Source organism: Aythya ferina (assembly GCF_964211825.1).
Source record: "Aythya ferina genome assembly, chromosome: 1".
NCBI classification, from domain to species: Eukaryota; Metazoa; Chordata; class Aves; order Anseriformes; family Anatidae; genus Aythya; species Aythya ferina.
Genome location: NC_140296.1, coordinates 206,640,787 through 206,656,985, shown reverse-complemented (window position 1 = coordinate 206,656,985; position 16,199 = coordinate 206,640,787). Strand labels below are relative to the sequence as shown.

Here is a 16,199-nt window from a genome sequence, read left to right as displayed (position 1 = left end):
CAGAGAATTAAACCGAGTTGCCAGAAATGTCATTAGAAAATGACTTCCCACACAAGAAACTTGAGCTCATGACATTTAAATTGCTCAAAGATAAACTTCTTAAATTCAATCACTACAATTTCCATGATACAAGGATTCCAGTTTTATGAAGTCCCGGGGTTACCTGACCACTGCAGGGCGATGGAAATTTATCTTTCCTCAACAGCCTCACGAAGAGCAAGGCTGGACACGCGAGGCTACGCAGGAGGACACTCAGAGGCCAAAGTAATGGGGTGAAAAACAAGGGGTTGTGTGGAACACGCAGGAGGCTAATGACAATACCTAATTCTAGCCTAGAATAAACTCCGGTACCTATAAATACTTTGCATTTCTATTCCTCTGCCCAGCTTATTTTTAGCTGATGGGTATAACCCTGCTGCCAGCGCCACCATCCACGCGGGCCACTTCCAGGTGACCAGAGGCAAACCTCCTGCCACATGCTGCCCCTGCTACGTGCTGTTCGGAGCCGGGACGGGCAGAGGCAGCACGCTGCCTGCGAACAAACACAACTGCTGTCAAGCTCGGCCAAGGCAGGCTGAGCACGACAAGGTACGAGCAGCAACGCCCGGACCTACCACAGCCTCTGCTGAGTTAGCTCCGCAGCCAGGTCTCCACCTCTCCCTGCTCTAGGAAGAACGAGGTCCTAACCAGCTCCAAGCCTCTCCTGCAAGTCTCCCAGCAGCAGCTGAAGTCTGCCCACAACTGTGCTGTTTTTCACAGCAGCCAAGCACTCAGCACAAACTACTTGTGAATGCCACCTACGGCCGTGCCCACGGGGCTTTCCAGCACACTCGGACACTTCTCTTTGTGCTCGCTAAGCTCCGTGTTGTGGCCAAACTGCAAATGAACCACCGAGTTTGTAAATACTGCTGTCTGGAGGTCACTTAGAACAGAGGCCTCTCTCTTTCGGCAAACACTGCCATGCTTTCTGAGATGCTTCCCCCCCGGAGCACAAGCTGACTGCCCAGACTCTCCAGCCTTACAGTAAATAAGACTGGAAGGTACGGCCTGCGTTACTAGGTCTGGGCATCCTCACCCCTGGGTTAGGACACAGCCTGCATAAGGTAAGACGGAGCCGTCTCCTCCTGCTGCCTCTGGGCTGCCCTGCAGAGGCTGCTGGCGTGCCCCTGCCTGGCTGCCCAGAGAACACAGTGCTCAGCACCATTATTGTGCCTGCCTCGCTCAGTGGGGCACGGGTGAACTCACACCACGCTCAATAGGACAGTCCCCACTTGGCCTTTATGCAGCAGGGCTTCACAGGAGAGCCTGAAGAAGAAAACGATGAGGTCTAGAGACAGAAGGTGTGTGGCAGCAGTAGACTGTTGCCTGGTGTCTAGGGAAGTGAAGAAAGCCAGCAAACCAACGAGCTGGGGATTTCGGGGATGGGCAGGTAACTATGTGCTATGTATGGCAAGGAGCACCTCCTGCTGGAGTCACTTCAGCACCTGGAAGCTGGGGAGCTGCGGCCACCTGGGGGGGGACAGCCTCAAGTGACACGTCACAGACTGCTGGGAGCACAGCAGGGGATTTTAAGGAGAGTGAAAGGGAAGCAATTAAATCATTCCCGTTCACTCTTCATGGTTACCTGATGTGTTTCATACCTTAAACATCATCTATGGTTTGTCCTTAGGCAGCAGGTTCCTATCGTAAGGCACAATCCAGGGTGATGGGTACTGCCAAGCACCTTGGTTTGTTAGAATAACTATGTGATAAATCACAATGCTGATTTTAAGGAAAGGAGTATTTATAACACAACTTCTTGACAAGCTGTTATTTTGTCTTAACTGATACACACATATATAAAACAAGAAAGGCAACTGAAACCCTTCTGGCCGAAGTCCCTAGTGTCCGTGCAAGACCTGTGCGCACACACACGTACACACGTAGTGCCTCGCCGCTGGGAGAAGTGAACAGCTTCAGTGCTTAAGCCAACAAACCAGAAGGCAAGGCAGTTCATGGGAAGCTGCAGTAGTACTATATATGGCTTCAAGAAGGCTTTCAGTGCCACTTCCCAAATGCACACACATTACTTCAGACAGGAGGCTTGAGAAGATGAACCCTGACTTCCAGCTGCCCCTGGGGAATTTCTCACCTTCCGCTAGAAGCACCACGAGGACGATCCTGTGCAAGGTCTATGACTTGCTCATCCTGCACCCGTGTGAATTCTCTGAAGAGATTTGCTTCTCACATGCACTGAAAACTCAGAGCTGTCTCAGCTAATGAGATTCAACTACATGAACTTGTTTTTTAGAGAAAAATTGCAAATAGATTGCATGGAGTTCTCAGCATTTACACCACATAATATATTACACGTACTACAAGAAATATTTTATATCCGCGTTGCAGACCTCAGGTGCTACAGAATGGTTGTTTATTTTTTGCTTTAGTGCCCAAATCCAGCAAATGCAAAGCTTCCTCAGCCTAACAACATTACTGTTTTCCTTGCAGTGCAATTTCTTCCTAGAAAAACAGGATTAAACAAGGACATTCACATTTTGTAATTACTGAGGTTGTCACAAAACCATCCTGTATCAAAACTAACACCCAATTAAAATACAGGAACATGCTGTTCTGTTTGTGAAGATGAAAACATCAGGAGCTTGATATCTTCTGATATCAAATCAGTTCTACCTGTAGATTTCCATTAGCTTTATGGAGTAAATTTTAGCACTGCAATTTTTTGAACACCTCTCTTCTTTCTGCCCGGTTTCACTTCTTGTAACATTTCCACAATACTACCACAAACCACACTTCTCCATCTGTTTTCTACTGTTTATTGAGAGCCTCTTGCATCTAGCAAGATAAATTAAGCTGTACTGGCTTTGCTGGGGGTTCAGATATGCCAAACTGGCTCTGAATTGTACTACCACGCTATGGCACCTAATGCAGTTTCTCCTGAGGCCAAGTCCCACTGATCTACATCTCGCTATCAAGGGACCTGTGAAGAACTCAGGCTGTAGTCACAAATGAGCTTTAAGTAATTCAGGAAAGATTTGACACTGAATGGATCAGCCTCAGCTGGGGTTCAGTTCTACCCACCTCTGAAGCCCACTACTGTGGCTCCTGGGATACACTTTGGGTATATTCTAGTCTCTTTGGTAAACAGTCAATAAGTATCATGGACAACAAAACGCTGTAAAGACACACTAGGAAAAACAGTGGCACCATGAACGAAGAAGCAAGATTTGGATAAAAAGCGTACCTAAACACAAGTCTCATGCGGAGCCCACAAGCAAGTCCTTAAAAGCCAGACTCTGCAACAACCGACCAGAAGACAACGTAAGAGGTGCAGCAGCCCCAGGCCACGCGCGCTGCCCCGCGGGCTGCCAGGTGGGCGCTGGGTGAGGATTACACGGGGTCACCCAACACAGGAGGTCCGAATGCCGAATGTACATGCAAGCTTACATTAGAAAGGCCAGTACATGTCAGCATCAAGATCCCACCTATGCCAATTCTGGCACTAAATGTTCACCTCTGATTGAAAACGTAGTGCAGTGGGACCTTGGATTAGTTGCGCCACTTCCACTCTCAGAATAAAAATACACCGATATGCAGCCAAATGTTATAGAAAAGCTGGAGGCATGCTCCATGCCCAATCTTCCCCAGCATGCTCATTTCTCCTAATCATCTTTTCAAAGCATTCCAGCAGCTCTTCCCAGCTAGGCAGAGACGTGAGACAGAAGCAAGGCACCCACTTCTCGCGCCGCTTTATCATGCTCGTCGTGGCAAGGGCAGATCGGCACGGCATGCAGGGTGGGCAGTCAGCAGGCACAGGACAGAAAAACGCATCCCAAAATGGGAGAGCTCAAAACATCCACTGTGACAACGTAACTCCGCTCGGCCTGGGGAAATGGAGGGCGCTTGTCTCTGCTGCACGTCAGCCCCGCGCCGGCCGCTGCGTCTGAGCTGTGCCAGCAGGAGGGTGTAAGGCTTTCACTGCTGCCAGAACCCACGTTTAGTGCTTTCATCCCAGAACTGCATGTGATCAGAAACAAGAGGAGACTTCTACCGTGATTTTGCAGAAATTGCTGGTTTTGTCTCATTTTCACCTCGGTTCTAAGGAAACCACTGTGGCACTTCCAGCGGCTGCCTCCAAAGCTCAGGAATGTACAAAATCAGAGTCGATATTATACTGGCACAAAAGAAATGCATCTGTTTTTAGCAGATAGCAAGCAGCACTTTTCAGAAGGAGCTCCAGCCTCCCCTCTAAATTTGCTTGTTTCGGTTGCTTATCAAACCATCCAGCAGAGGAGGCAGTGGGGAGAAGGGGGCAGTGAATGAACATATTGGACAATTTAAAAAAAAAAAAAGCAAAAAAGGTTTAAGAAAAAATAACATGAGTAGTTAGGTAAGGTTAATAAACTGAAAAAGAAATTAAAAGTTACAAACATCCCAAGCCCACTATCACCATACACAGCAAAAGCTGTGTGCTTTTTAATTTTTTTCTAATGTGCAGCTCATCTTCTATGGATCTGCTCAGAAACCTTACTTGAACAGCTCAGCAGTGAAATACTTCAGACAGCTTTTGAAAACATAAAGAAGTGCAAAAGCTTGCGTTAATATCATACAGCTAAAAGTTAAGCAGACAGACAGGGAAATGCGAGCCATTTCCCCCAGAAAAGCACTGCTCACGTTGCATACGCTTCGCATCCATTACTTGCTGCTGCACTCAGTGCAGGTCTCGCTGCTCGAGGACCAGGAGAAGTGCGAGGCTGCCCAGGCCAGCACCAGGCAGAGCTTCCCAGCCTCATCTACCCCTTGGTCCCACAGCCCGGGGAAGCCCCCACAGCGCGGGCAGCTCAGAGACCTGGCGCCGGCTGCTCCTCGCCGACCCCTCGGTCACGGCGTGAGCGCTGCCAGGTCCTTCTGGCACAAAGCACTGCCAGCAGCCAGTGCTGCTGAGATGCAGCATGTACACAACCTCTTGCACAAGAGGCAGAAAGCTTTCAGAAGCTTTGGAAATGATTAAAATTGTAAGTAAAATAAGGACATGTTGTAATAAAACAAGTATTTTAGAAATACCTCACAGCTCGTAACTTGAAAAACCTGGAGTCTCTGGAGGATGGAGGTACATGCTGAGCTGTGTTTCTTGAACCTCCTGCTCAGAGGTCAGAATGATATTTCTGTCATCAGGTATCTGTCCTTTCTAGACATGAAGGTTTACATACTTTCCGTGACATACTTTTCAAATTAAACAGTTAGGAGATGTGCTTATAACACAGTGACTTTCTCTTTTTGTCTCTGATCTCATCCAGAAATTACAGCAAAGTCTTGCTAGTCTGAACAGTGGCTGGGAAACATCATTTAAATGAATGATTTTTTGAAAATAATTATTAAGAACCCACAATTTAGAACAGAAAGCAAACATCAGAAAAAATAAGTACTTTGTTAAAAAAATAAAATAAAATAAAATTGGAAAACATACCTAGTGTTATTTCATGGCATATTACAGCATCCAAGTAAAACAAAAATATTTGTTAGTGGTGGTGTGAGAAAGTCCCAAGAGACTTTATCCCTGCCCCCAGTTAACGCAGGCAGCGATTCCAGCAGTGGGTGCGTTAGCAAAGAGCAGTCAGCAAAGCTTCATTATGGTCATCCTGAACCGAGCGTGAACTTTCCTTTAAAACCATAATAAAAAATTCCTATTTGCAGAAAGAGCTCACAAACAGGTGGAACGGCAGAAGCTCAAGGACACACGATGCATGGAACGAGTGAACACCACATTTGCATTTGCACATTTCATTAACGGATACGCTGACTGTGCGCATGCTTTCACAAGGGACTACACACAACCTCCGATTCTGTTAGTTATTTCAGCATATTATTTCTAGGATCTGCTTGATCTGATTGTGAAAAGATGAGCTTTCTTTCCCAATGGTCCAACAGCTCTTTTTTCCAGCCCAGTGTAAGTAACTAACGGGAGCGACTACTTGTCAGGTGGATGTTTGGAACCCTGAGCACGTCGCCGTCATACATACCCTCTGACTGCAGGTCTAAATACTCTGAGCAATACCCACAGCAAGAGAGAAAGGCGGCAAGAGAGGCAGAAACAAAAGAGAGCAAAGAAAGGAAGAAAACAGTAAAGATTGATGAAAAAACAGACAAATGAGTTAACTTTGCAACCTTATCTCCGACTGGGGTTCCTTCCAGGTGAATACGCAGGGACATTCAGAAGGCTCATTCAAAGGGAACAGTCACTGAACACCACGTTTCCCACATAAAATTCAGATCAACATATAAAAAGTAGAAGATTCAATACACCATAAAAAGCGTATTTCTCAAGCCCAACACACAAATCCATAAGCTATCAAATTGTGAGATTTAGCAGGACTGGAAGCTCCTTAGTGAGAGAACTTTTACCAAACTACTTACTTTTCACAAGAAACTACCATGTAAATCAGATCTGGGAAGTTAGCTAACTACATCTGAAACACCTTCTTTATATGTGATTTTTAAGCTACCACTCATTTTACTGGCTACCTTAAGCAGAACCTGCCATGAGGGACGTTTTTACCAGGCCATGTGAGGAGAAATCATTAACTATCTGGAGTTTGATGTTCGGGGTGGTGTGGGCAGGCAGAGAAGCATCAGCAAGTAATAATAACACCATGAACATAGAGAGCATTTAGAGGCAGGTGCTGGAACATCTGGAGCTTTCATAACCTTGGTGACCATAGAAACTACAGAGACCTTAGGGAGCTCCAAGGAATATTAAAGATCTTCACTGTACTGATCTCAGTACTGGGAAAAGACTAGAGGGGGGCAAAAAAAAAAAAAAAAAAAGAACAACTTGTTTCTACAGGAACAGGAATGTGCTTTGTTACAAGCTGAGTATTTCTGGGCAAAAGAAAAATAACTATGTTTTAAGCACATGCTTAAAAACAGATTGAGTCACTCAAATTTGAAACTTTATACCAAAAGGACTTGCCAAAGCCAAAGCAGGTATCCGGACCTAGAACTCTCCGCATCCAATACTGGAGGTGGGGCAGCACAAGGCTGTAACACAACTGAAATTTTGCTTCTAGAAAGCCATCAAGAACCACATATTCAACCCAGAATATTCTTAAATGTTTAGTACAGTTAATTTACTTGGAATCATTAGGGAACATGGTAAGAAATAAGTATATTCTCTACTGGCCATTTGAGTTTACCTGCACCTGCTCCAGCAGAAGACAGATTGGTTTGGGGGAGTTGTGGATATCAGAAGTTTCCACTATTGTCACTGGTCAATACAGCAATTCCTACACTGTAAGAAACAGATCTGGAGCAGCTGAAATCACAATCTATGCAACAGGTTTCTGTCTTCCCACAGCTTCTATTTTTGTTTTTGGCTGTGGTTGTAGTTGTGGAAAGCTACAGACACCTTTAAAGTGGAGTCTGTGGTTATTCGAGTATTTACTTTCTTTGCCAAAATGGAATTACTTTTGTAGAACTGCAATCATGCAAAACCAAGCAGGTTCTGGAAGCCTTGTACTTACTGACAGTACTCAAGATACATACGCTTATTTAGAGAGAAAAACATTTGTAATTGCACTGCTTGGAACAGCAGATACAGCCTACAACAGCTAGCTAGCCAAATTAAAAAAAAAAAAAATCCCTATCCCTGCTAAGCAATAAATGAAAGACTGTGCCAAATAAGATTTACACTGCTACTGAGAATCAAGACAGATAGTTACATGTGTAAAACAACTCAAACACACCATGTATTCAGAGAGGAAAAACATCTGGAGCACAGAATTTGTTTTAGACGCAAATGCCAATGGATTTAATTACATACAATAAAAACTGAAAACTGGAAAAGGAGAGGCTGCTTCTAGCACAGCAAGCAGTATTCTTATTTTTCTCATTTTTCATTTTTCATGAAGCCAGTCTGCTTGGCCATGCCATCCCTATGCATACAAACTAGCTCCATTTATCCAAATAGCTCTTCAGATGCAACCACTGTAAGCAAAGCAATCTCTGGAATCTCACTCACTTCAAGAATGAAGAGTCAAAGGCCATTTGAAGCGGATATCAAAAATTAAAAAACAGTCTAGTTATTAAAGTTAAATTCAGGGTTGCTTAAACCTTTGGTTTACTTCCTCACATAATGTTACTTAGTTCTGTAATTTCACTTGCTCGCTGAGCCACTGCTTTTTAGCTCCCAGCAGCTATTTGCTGGAGTCTGTACACATACCAGGCAGCTTGAGTTAACTATCTAAAAAAGTCACATAACCACAGCATCATAAAAACTACGTATCTGTTCCTGAGTTATATGCATAAAATACAGGAACTGCAGCTAGCTAAATCAAACCCCAACCTATCACAGGAGCACAGAGGGGCTGAGGTTGGAAAGGACCTCCTGACACCATCCAGTCCAACCCCCCTGCCCAGGCAGGGTCACCTAGAGCATGTTACACAGGTTATGTATCTGTAAGGAATATGAAGAAAAAACAAACACGTATATTAAAATTGGGTAATATTTCTTGACGTGCCAAGGTGAACTAGGTGCCTACTCTTTGCAAAAGCAACTTCTACTCTCAAATCATTAGAGCAGGCTGGAGTTGAGCACATGCAGTTCCAACCAAATTGCTGCCCAAAAAACTGATCTCAGGAACTGACATATCTTTTGGGGAGACATCTTGTACTATTTATCTTTTATTGTTTATCGTGTACTACTTTGAGAATGAGAGAAAAATGGCAGCTTGAGGCATTCAGATCTCCCTGCAAAACAGCACACTGATTCCATGTCAGACCTTGTACTCCCCATCATCTGAGGCTTTGTGTGACTCCCCTGTGCAATCTGACCTGGCATCCCTGCCACCAGGCCAGGCCTAAACTTCTTGGGCAGCGAGACGGACAGATGGGAGATGCTTCTGTGACATGGCTCGGTGGCTAAAATGAGCCACAGGTTTCTTAAAATGAGCCTAAATCAATTAAATTAAGCATTTTATTAGAACAGAATGCCTGGGACAAGAAAGCTGTAAGCCATCATCACGCAGGACTTTGGGAACACAGGAAAAAGCAGAGATCTACCCCACCCCAAGGTGATTCCTTTCGCACCTGGTGAAAACTGCCTTCTCATTCTTAGCATCCACGGTCAGCTTGATGGTCTCCTGGCCTGAGCCTGTGCTGATGGTTTCCGTGACCACGTCGGCTTTGTCGTCCTCCTCATCGCTGTCCGAGCCGCCGGAGGAGCTGCTGTCCGAGGCCACGAGCGGCGCCTTCCTCGTAACGCAGACGTTCCAAACGCAGGGCGAGGCAGCGCTGACTGAGAGAAGCAAACAGCTCGCGTTGCACAACCAACACCACCTCAGGAACCACTCTGCAGCACGACCCTGCCAACTACCGGGATGCAAACAGAGCGTTCACAGCTACTGCCAGTTTTGAGACAAGGGTTTCTGTGCAGATCCCGCACTGACAGCACACAACATTGTTTTTGTAAGGAAAGAAGAAAACACGAATCAGTGTTCTCCATCGAGAAAGTCCTGCCACCTCACGTCCGATTTTAGTACACGCTGCAGAGCAGACTGTTTTCTTCACTCTTTGCAAAGCATGCAAAAGGTGATGACTGAGAGGAGGATTAGGACAGTCCTTGGGACCCCAGCCGACTGCAGCTTAGCTCTGAGAAGTCCTTACTGGAACACTTAGCTATCTGTTCTTTCTGAAGTGTTCACTGGTTTGAATTCCACAAGCACCCTGGCAAGGACTTTCCTCTCAGGAAAGAGGAAAAGAAGTGCTGCAGTCTCAGAAGGTGTTTTTCTTCCCCAGGTTGGTATCAGATGTTCACTTAGCTTGATTTCACACCGTGTCTGACTGATGAGCACTATCTGGGCAGATTTAAAAATGTGCATACACAAAGCAGTCATCACCTGCTATCTGAGCTCTGCTGAACTGAATCAATCTTGAATTCAGCTGGAAGAGTACACCAGAAAACGCACGCAGCAGAGAAGTGCACTGTGCTGTCCATTCCAGCATTATCCACCTCTCCGTTTTAACCACAGACAAAACCTTGGTTTAGTTACACCAAGGAATTTTATTTCTCCTTCCTCAGAAGGGATGAGGAAAGAAATCAGGCTGAAGTTAACCAACAGACCTGGTACAATTACCTGTAAGATAACTCACGGTAACCTTTTATTTTTTGGTAATTTTATAATCAAGTATCCAGTTAAAAATAGGGTTTTTCAACAGTTTACAAATGAATTGTCTCTGTGACATCAACTCTTCCTAACTTAAACTTCATCTTCTGCTTGTTGAAAAGTATTATCCCCCAAAATATTCAGGGTTCTGAGTTACTGTTTTCATAGGCTGATCTCTGTACAAAAGAGTCAAGTCAAGTAAGATAAGGCAGACAGCAGGGGAGGGAAGCTCTTCCCAGTAGACTCAGTATGCCATGCAGTATTTCAAACAGCTTAAACAATACATTTGTTTTGCCTTGTAACATTCTCACTTACAGTTCTTGTCCTGACTCTGCTTCGGGTTTCCCTCTGAATCGTTGCTTTCTGTGTCCACAGGAGAACTGCATCGTGGACCTGATTCTGAGCTAAAGTAAGGGAAAAAAAATGTTGAGAATGAAGTACAGATATCCTGGTTGTGCTTCTAAGTATCCCTGAAAGAAGGGCTTAGAATTAGAGCACTGCTCTTTTCTTACATAAATACTCAGAACTTTTTACAAACTTCATTTACTGTTTTCATAGTCCCAGTGTAGCAGCAGTTACAGCACACACAGTACTGCTGCATCATAATGCATGCTAACACCAGTTAGAAGCACTCGAAGGCAAAGGGAAAGATAATGCCCTGAGCCAGAATACTCACACAATATGAAAAAACAAAAGGGGCAGCAAAGGGAAAGGAAGGAGGAGAAAGAAAAAAAAAAAAAGATCACAATCATTGTATTTCATCAAAACATATTTACAGTATTTTTTTATTCAGAAGTTAGAAAGAAATGCAAAGAATTTATGCCTCTTTTACCAACAGAAAGGCTGGAAGTCTGTAAACTTTGCCCATCCTTTCTCCTCTGGCGTGGTGTTCTCCGGGGCTGCTGAATCCCATACACTTGATCCAACATCCATGGCAACACAGGGGGTGGGGGGCTTTGAGTTCACGGGCTCAAACACAGCTGTCCATCCAGACCCTGCACACACAAAACAACCCACTGGGACTCAGCTGGATTTTCAGAATCTTCAGCCATCCTAAAAGCATTCCAAAGTGATTTGGATCACTCCCACGAGATCCCAGAGACAAATAAAAAAAGAGCCCACCCAATGGCACTCCTTCAATGTCTTCAGGAAGCTGTCTCACAGGTTACAGACAAGTAGCTCCCAGATCCCTTTTCTGATATATCTTAATGTTATCCACAATAGAGAAGCATTAATTAAGAAAAATGACTTTATAAATTTCTTCACTCTTTGTACTGGTGCTTTTCAAACGAACTCTGTGCAAGTACCTTCATTTCTTGTCAAAACCTAAGTGGCAAGATTTTCACCCATTTCAATCACTAACTGTTTAATTCTGGAATTACAGGTAAGGAAGTAATACATGGATTAAAACATTTAATATCATAAAAGTGATCTGAAGTAAAACTAAGAGTATAATACTGTTTATAAGATCCTAGTCTGCTCACTATTCATTAGAATATTTTATTCCTACAGATAATAATTTTTGAATAAGCATTTCTCATTATCTATTCTTAAGAAAAAGAAAAGATTGCAGAAGACTGTCATACAAATGGATCTGCATGTAACAAAACTCAGAGAGGGAGAGATTATTCTAACCTACACTCACGCAAAATTAGAACCAAAATTTGAACCAAAGTCTCCGAATGGGTAGCTACTCTGATGTACATCAGGCACAGGGTTGCCATTTGTGTCATTTATACTAGTTCTTTCTAATAAAAATGGAAAATATCTGATACTACTAAATGACTGTAGAAAGCTGATTACAGGAATAAAAATGGGTTATAGTTACTAATACAAAGATATCATCTAGAAAAATAAACATTTTTTAAACAGAAAAGGTTTGCGCCAACAGCAGGTACTGTACCACAGGCAGAGAACAAGGAACTTTTGGGAAAACATTTGTGTCCCTTTACTTCTGTTGGCTGAATTTGTCCTGCTGACAACACTGTGTGCCTCATGAAGTTACACAGCATCACTTGTATCGTGGCATGGGAAAAATCTGTCTACCTACAGTCTTCCATGAGGCACTAAGAACGGTTTTACAACATGCAAACTGAAACTAGAAGAGCAATGTGGCAGAAAAGGAAGATACAGGGGGTGTGGAGATACTCAGCAAGGCTCTGTACAAAACTCTCCTAATATATTGTAAGGAGGACATGCTCCTCTACTAATACTTTATTCATTAGTTTTCACACTAAAGTACCTTGTATTATTATTGCTTTTGTACCTTTGTGGTTGTCCTAGCGTAACTGAAGCAGCACACTGCTACTCTGGAGAAGCTGGACAGGGCTCAATCTCACTGATGTTTTAAAGGCAAAAAATGAAGACTGAAATTCACACTTCTCATCTATGCAGGTGGAAATACAGAACAGCCACTGAAACTAGGCAGTCTGCAAAGTGCTATTCCACAGAGATGATTACAGATCTCATATGAGGTGATACAGATCTCATCCCGGTTTTTAAATGGAATTTTTCAAATGGGATGATGCTGTTTTGAACTCTTTACCTTCAGAAGAGTCTGAATCTTTCTGCTCAGAAACATTATTCTTGTTGCTGTTTGCTGAGGAAGGAGGCACCTGCTGTTCTGTTTCCTCTTCTTCTTCTGAGTCCACACTACCATCATGATCTCCATTCTCAAGATCACTTTTTGATGAGCTCTCTGAGGTCTGAGATGCTCCAAACCTGTATCACAGAACTCAGAATTAGAAAAACCCTGACATCATCCAGTTCATCTTTCAGCTGCTTCCTCCCTGCCCCAGGCAGAAAGCAAAAACTGTCAACTCATAGTGGGCACTTCTTAGATATTTCCACTGAAGACCCTAAGGGCTTTGCTTGTCAAAATGCATCTGCAGAGCTGTAATCAGAAATAAACTGCAGCAGCATATTTGGGCTGGAGACTGATATGAACAGACAAAACAGTAGCAAATGAGAGGAATACTGGTTTGGTATCAACTGTGTGTATTAGCAAGACAACCCATTTTTTAATGCTAGGCAAACAGACATCAAGGTCTTGACCACTTTTTCTGTCTCATTTGATTATATTTTCAGACTTGCAATTAGAGACGTGACTTTATTTAGTAACTGACTATATCAAAGGATTAACATTTGTAAATGATTTGCAGTGACAGAGATGCACCATGGGACGTCACTCATTACGCAAAACATTATTTTTCTTTATTTGGCATTTTGAAAAAGGATATTCTGCCTATTATCCTCAGTCTTACAATGCTTTCAGCATTGTCCCAACATGAGGAAGGAGTGGGTTCTAAGTATTTCAAACTGAGTTTTTATTTTTTTTAAACCTTTGACAGTGGAATCACTGATTAGGTGCTTCTGTCATCGCATTCCCTCAAATTTTATCTTTTCACATTCAAATCATCAGCTCTTTTTTCAGAAGTGTAGCATGTAAAGCACTGTTTTATTCCAGAAAAAGGTTTCACAGCACATAAATAACAAACAATTAAGCATATACTTAACTGAAATGTACAGTTTCATAGCATTTGGAAAAAAAATTGATCTTTCATTTTCACCTTACCGTGTTCTTGATTTAACTTGTGTTGCATAGGTTATCTCCTTCTCTTCCCAGATATCTTCTTCCTCCTCATTGTCATCAAATTGCTGGATTCGTTCATTGCAGCAGGCTTCAAAGAGGGAAGCATTGGGCTGAAACAGTATTATAAAGAAGTCAAATTCCACTCACTCTTTGGAGACAGAAACAAGAACTTAGATTATAAGCAAGTCCACAAACCAGCATTTGTACACAACTAGTACCATGAAGGTGTTGGTGCTTATTTGATTTTACATCCCAAGCTGTGTAAGCAATGCTCTGATGTGCAAGAGTAATAACAGCACGGTACACTCAGAAGCAGCAAGCCCATGATACGTCAAGAAAGGAACAGAACAGTCTCACCCTACAATACTTCCAAAGTAGGAGGAACTCCTGCACATTGCTTCATAGCTGTTCTATTATATGAATCTCTTTGCATCCCTCACTGTGGTAGGGATATAAAGTCACGGTAGTATGAGGGCTGGAAAGAATTTCCTTAAGAATAGATTCACAAACTGACCAGCTTGGAACTGAGAGATTAAAGCGATGCAATCTGTCCCACTTGGGCTAAAAATCCACTGAAACAACTTGTTTCTCACTGAACTCACTGAAACACAATTTGTTTCAGTGAGTGCATTCTTCTTGACAGAATTACAGGGAAGTTCTAAGTATGATGATAATTAACTCATGCACACACACCCACCCTTCAAAGCACATAACCCTCCGGTCTGGAAATGGCAGTTTTTCAGACACTGGTAAAGTGAGGTTTCCCTCTAAATATACAAATGATCTGCCCATTTGAGCTTTCAGGGATAATGCTGTCTTCCAGATGGTGCACAGTGCAAATCAACAGCTGTATTAGAATTCCATCACACACACAGTCTACTAGGGGAAAACCAAAACCAAAACAAAACAAAAAAACCCTCACCCAAGCTAAGATAAGCCTATCAATAACAACTGGTGGCTGCAGACTTAGCTGGCAGTTTCATGAAGAACTCAAACTTTCTGCATCTATAGAGCACTGCCTATCGCAGCCAGAAGGGGGAAGAAAAACTCTTCATACTACCTTTTGAGTGAAAAAGAAAGTATGTTAAGACCAAGGAAACCTAAGTCTTAGTATTGACTAAAACAAGCTTCAGTCAGGACACATGAGCCTCGAATCACCTCTTTTAAGCCACTACTCAGATTCTTCAGTAAGTACTGATTTTGGTCAATAAAACACAAAAGGCAAGATACAGCATGGCAATATTTAGACCCGTAAGAAACCCAGTTCTCTATTTATATCTTTTCTTGATTGGTGTATGGAAAGATTATCAAAGTGAAAATAGGGACAACAGAATCACACTGCAGATAGAGTAAGATTCCTCCAATGTAAAGGGTGCTACTTCTGGGGATCCTCATCAAAGCAATAAAACACAGGGAAATTCTACAAGGGTGCATTTAATGTCCCAGTTCCTTAACTGGACTCAGCTACCAGGGCACCTTTTACCAAAACAACCTAACGATTATTTCAATTTCAAAATAACAACAGCTGATTCAAGCATGAATTAACTTGCCAGAATTCATCCTGTTAAATAAATATCCCCAAATACCCACTTACACTGTCATCATCTGCATCTATATTGAAGTTTATCTCTGCAATCCTGTCAAAAGGAGCACTGCAAAAAGAAGGGAAAGAAGCTTCAGTGACAGCACAGAATAACAAACAGCATTTTTCCAGCCCCAGCACAAGTCCAGGAGACATCTAACCACAGAGACACTTCATATAACACTCACTGCCTTCTGTGCTTGTTCCCTCAATATTCTCTGCTGTATTAAATGCAATAGTTTCCTTTCCTTGAGATAAAATAACATTTCATATTTTTGAATATATTTTTTTTTTAAATGTATGATATTCATTCCTGGGTCTGATTCAATACTTGAGAGGAACCTTTGGCATTATCTTGCTGATAAGGTATTTTGAGTTTTCATGGCTACCACAGCAATGTCTGGCTGTTATTTTGCAACTCTTATATTACTTATGCAGTGTAATGGCCATCTTCAGATTTTTCACTGAATCGCTCCAGCTGAATCAAAGCTTATACAAAAAGAAACAAAACAAAACAACTAAAGTAATAATTAATTAAAAACAGAAGGAGCTGCATCCAACTGCTCCGGATGCCTGTACTACATTCACCAAGAATTTCATTAGGTTCCTCAGCATGAGGCAAGACCCAAAGATGGGACTGAATGCTGCACGATGGGCATACATCCAGAAATATCCTCGAAGGACTACACCTGACTGTTTTTAACATAATTACAAGAACCTCAGGGAATCTTAGAGTACACAGTGGCTCAACACCTCTGATGCATTACTAAGACAAGCAAAGTCAAAAAAAATCAAGCAAAAAATCATTAAATAACCCAATTTCTGATCTGGACCTGTGTGTGTATTATAAGAACAGCAGAGGGTGCTA

General features: G+C 42.7%; 1 protein-coding gene across 3 annotated transcripts in view; it reads right to left on the bottom strand.

Annotated features, from left to right (window-relative positions):
* Window positions 1-16,199, bottom strand: part of PPP6R2 (protein phosphatase 6 regulatory subunit 2) — a 106,052-nt gene that overhangs the window by 17,902 nt on the left and 71,951 nt on the right. For all 3 annotated transcript variants that reach the window (XM_084520611.1, XM_084520609.1, XM_084520610.1), the window contains 6 exons: window positions 15,344-15,401; window positions 13,732-13,859; window positions 12,703-12,878; window positions 10,990-11,152; window positions 10,473-10,561; window positions 9,082-9,289 (listed from right to left, as the gene is read on the bottom strand). In XM_084520611.1, coding sequence (XP_084376737.1) covers window positions 9,082-9,289; window positions 10,473-10,561; window positions 10,990-11,152; window positions 12,703-12,878; window positions 13,732-13,859; window positions 15,344-15,401 — 822 coding nt within the window. The remainder of the gene's footprint in view (window positions 1-9,081; window positions 9,290-10,472; window positions 10,562-10,989; window positions 11,153-12,702; window positions 12,879-13,731; window positions 13,860-15,343; window positions 15,402-16,199) is intronic.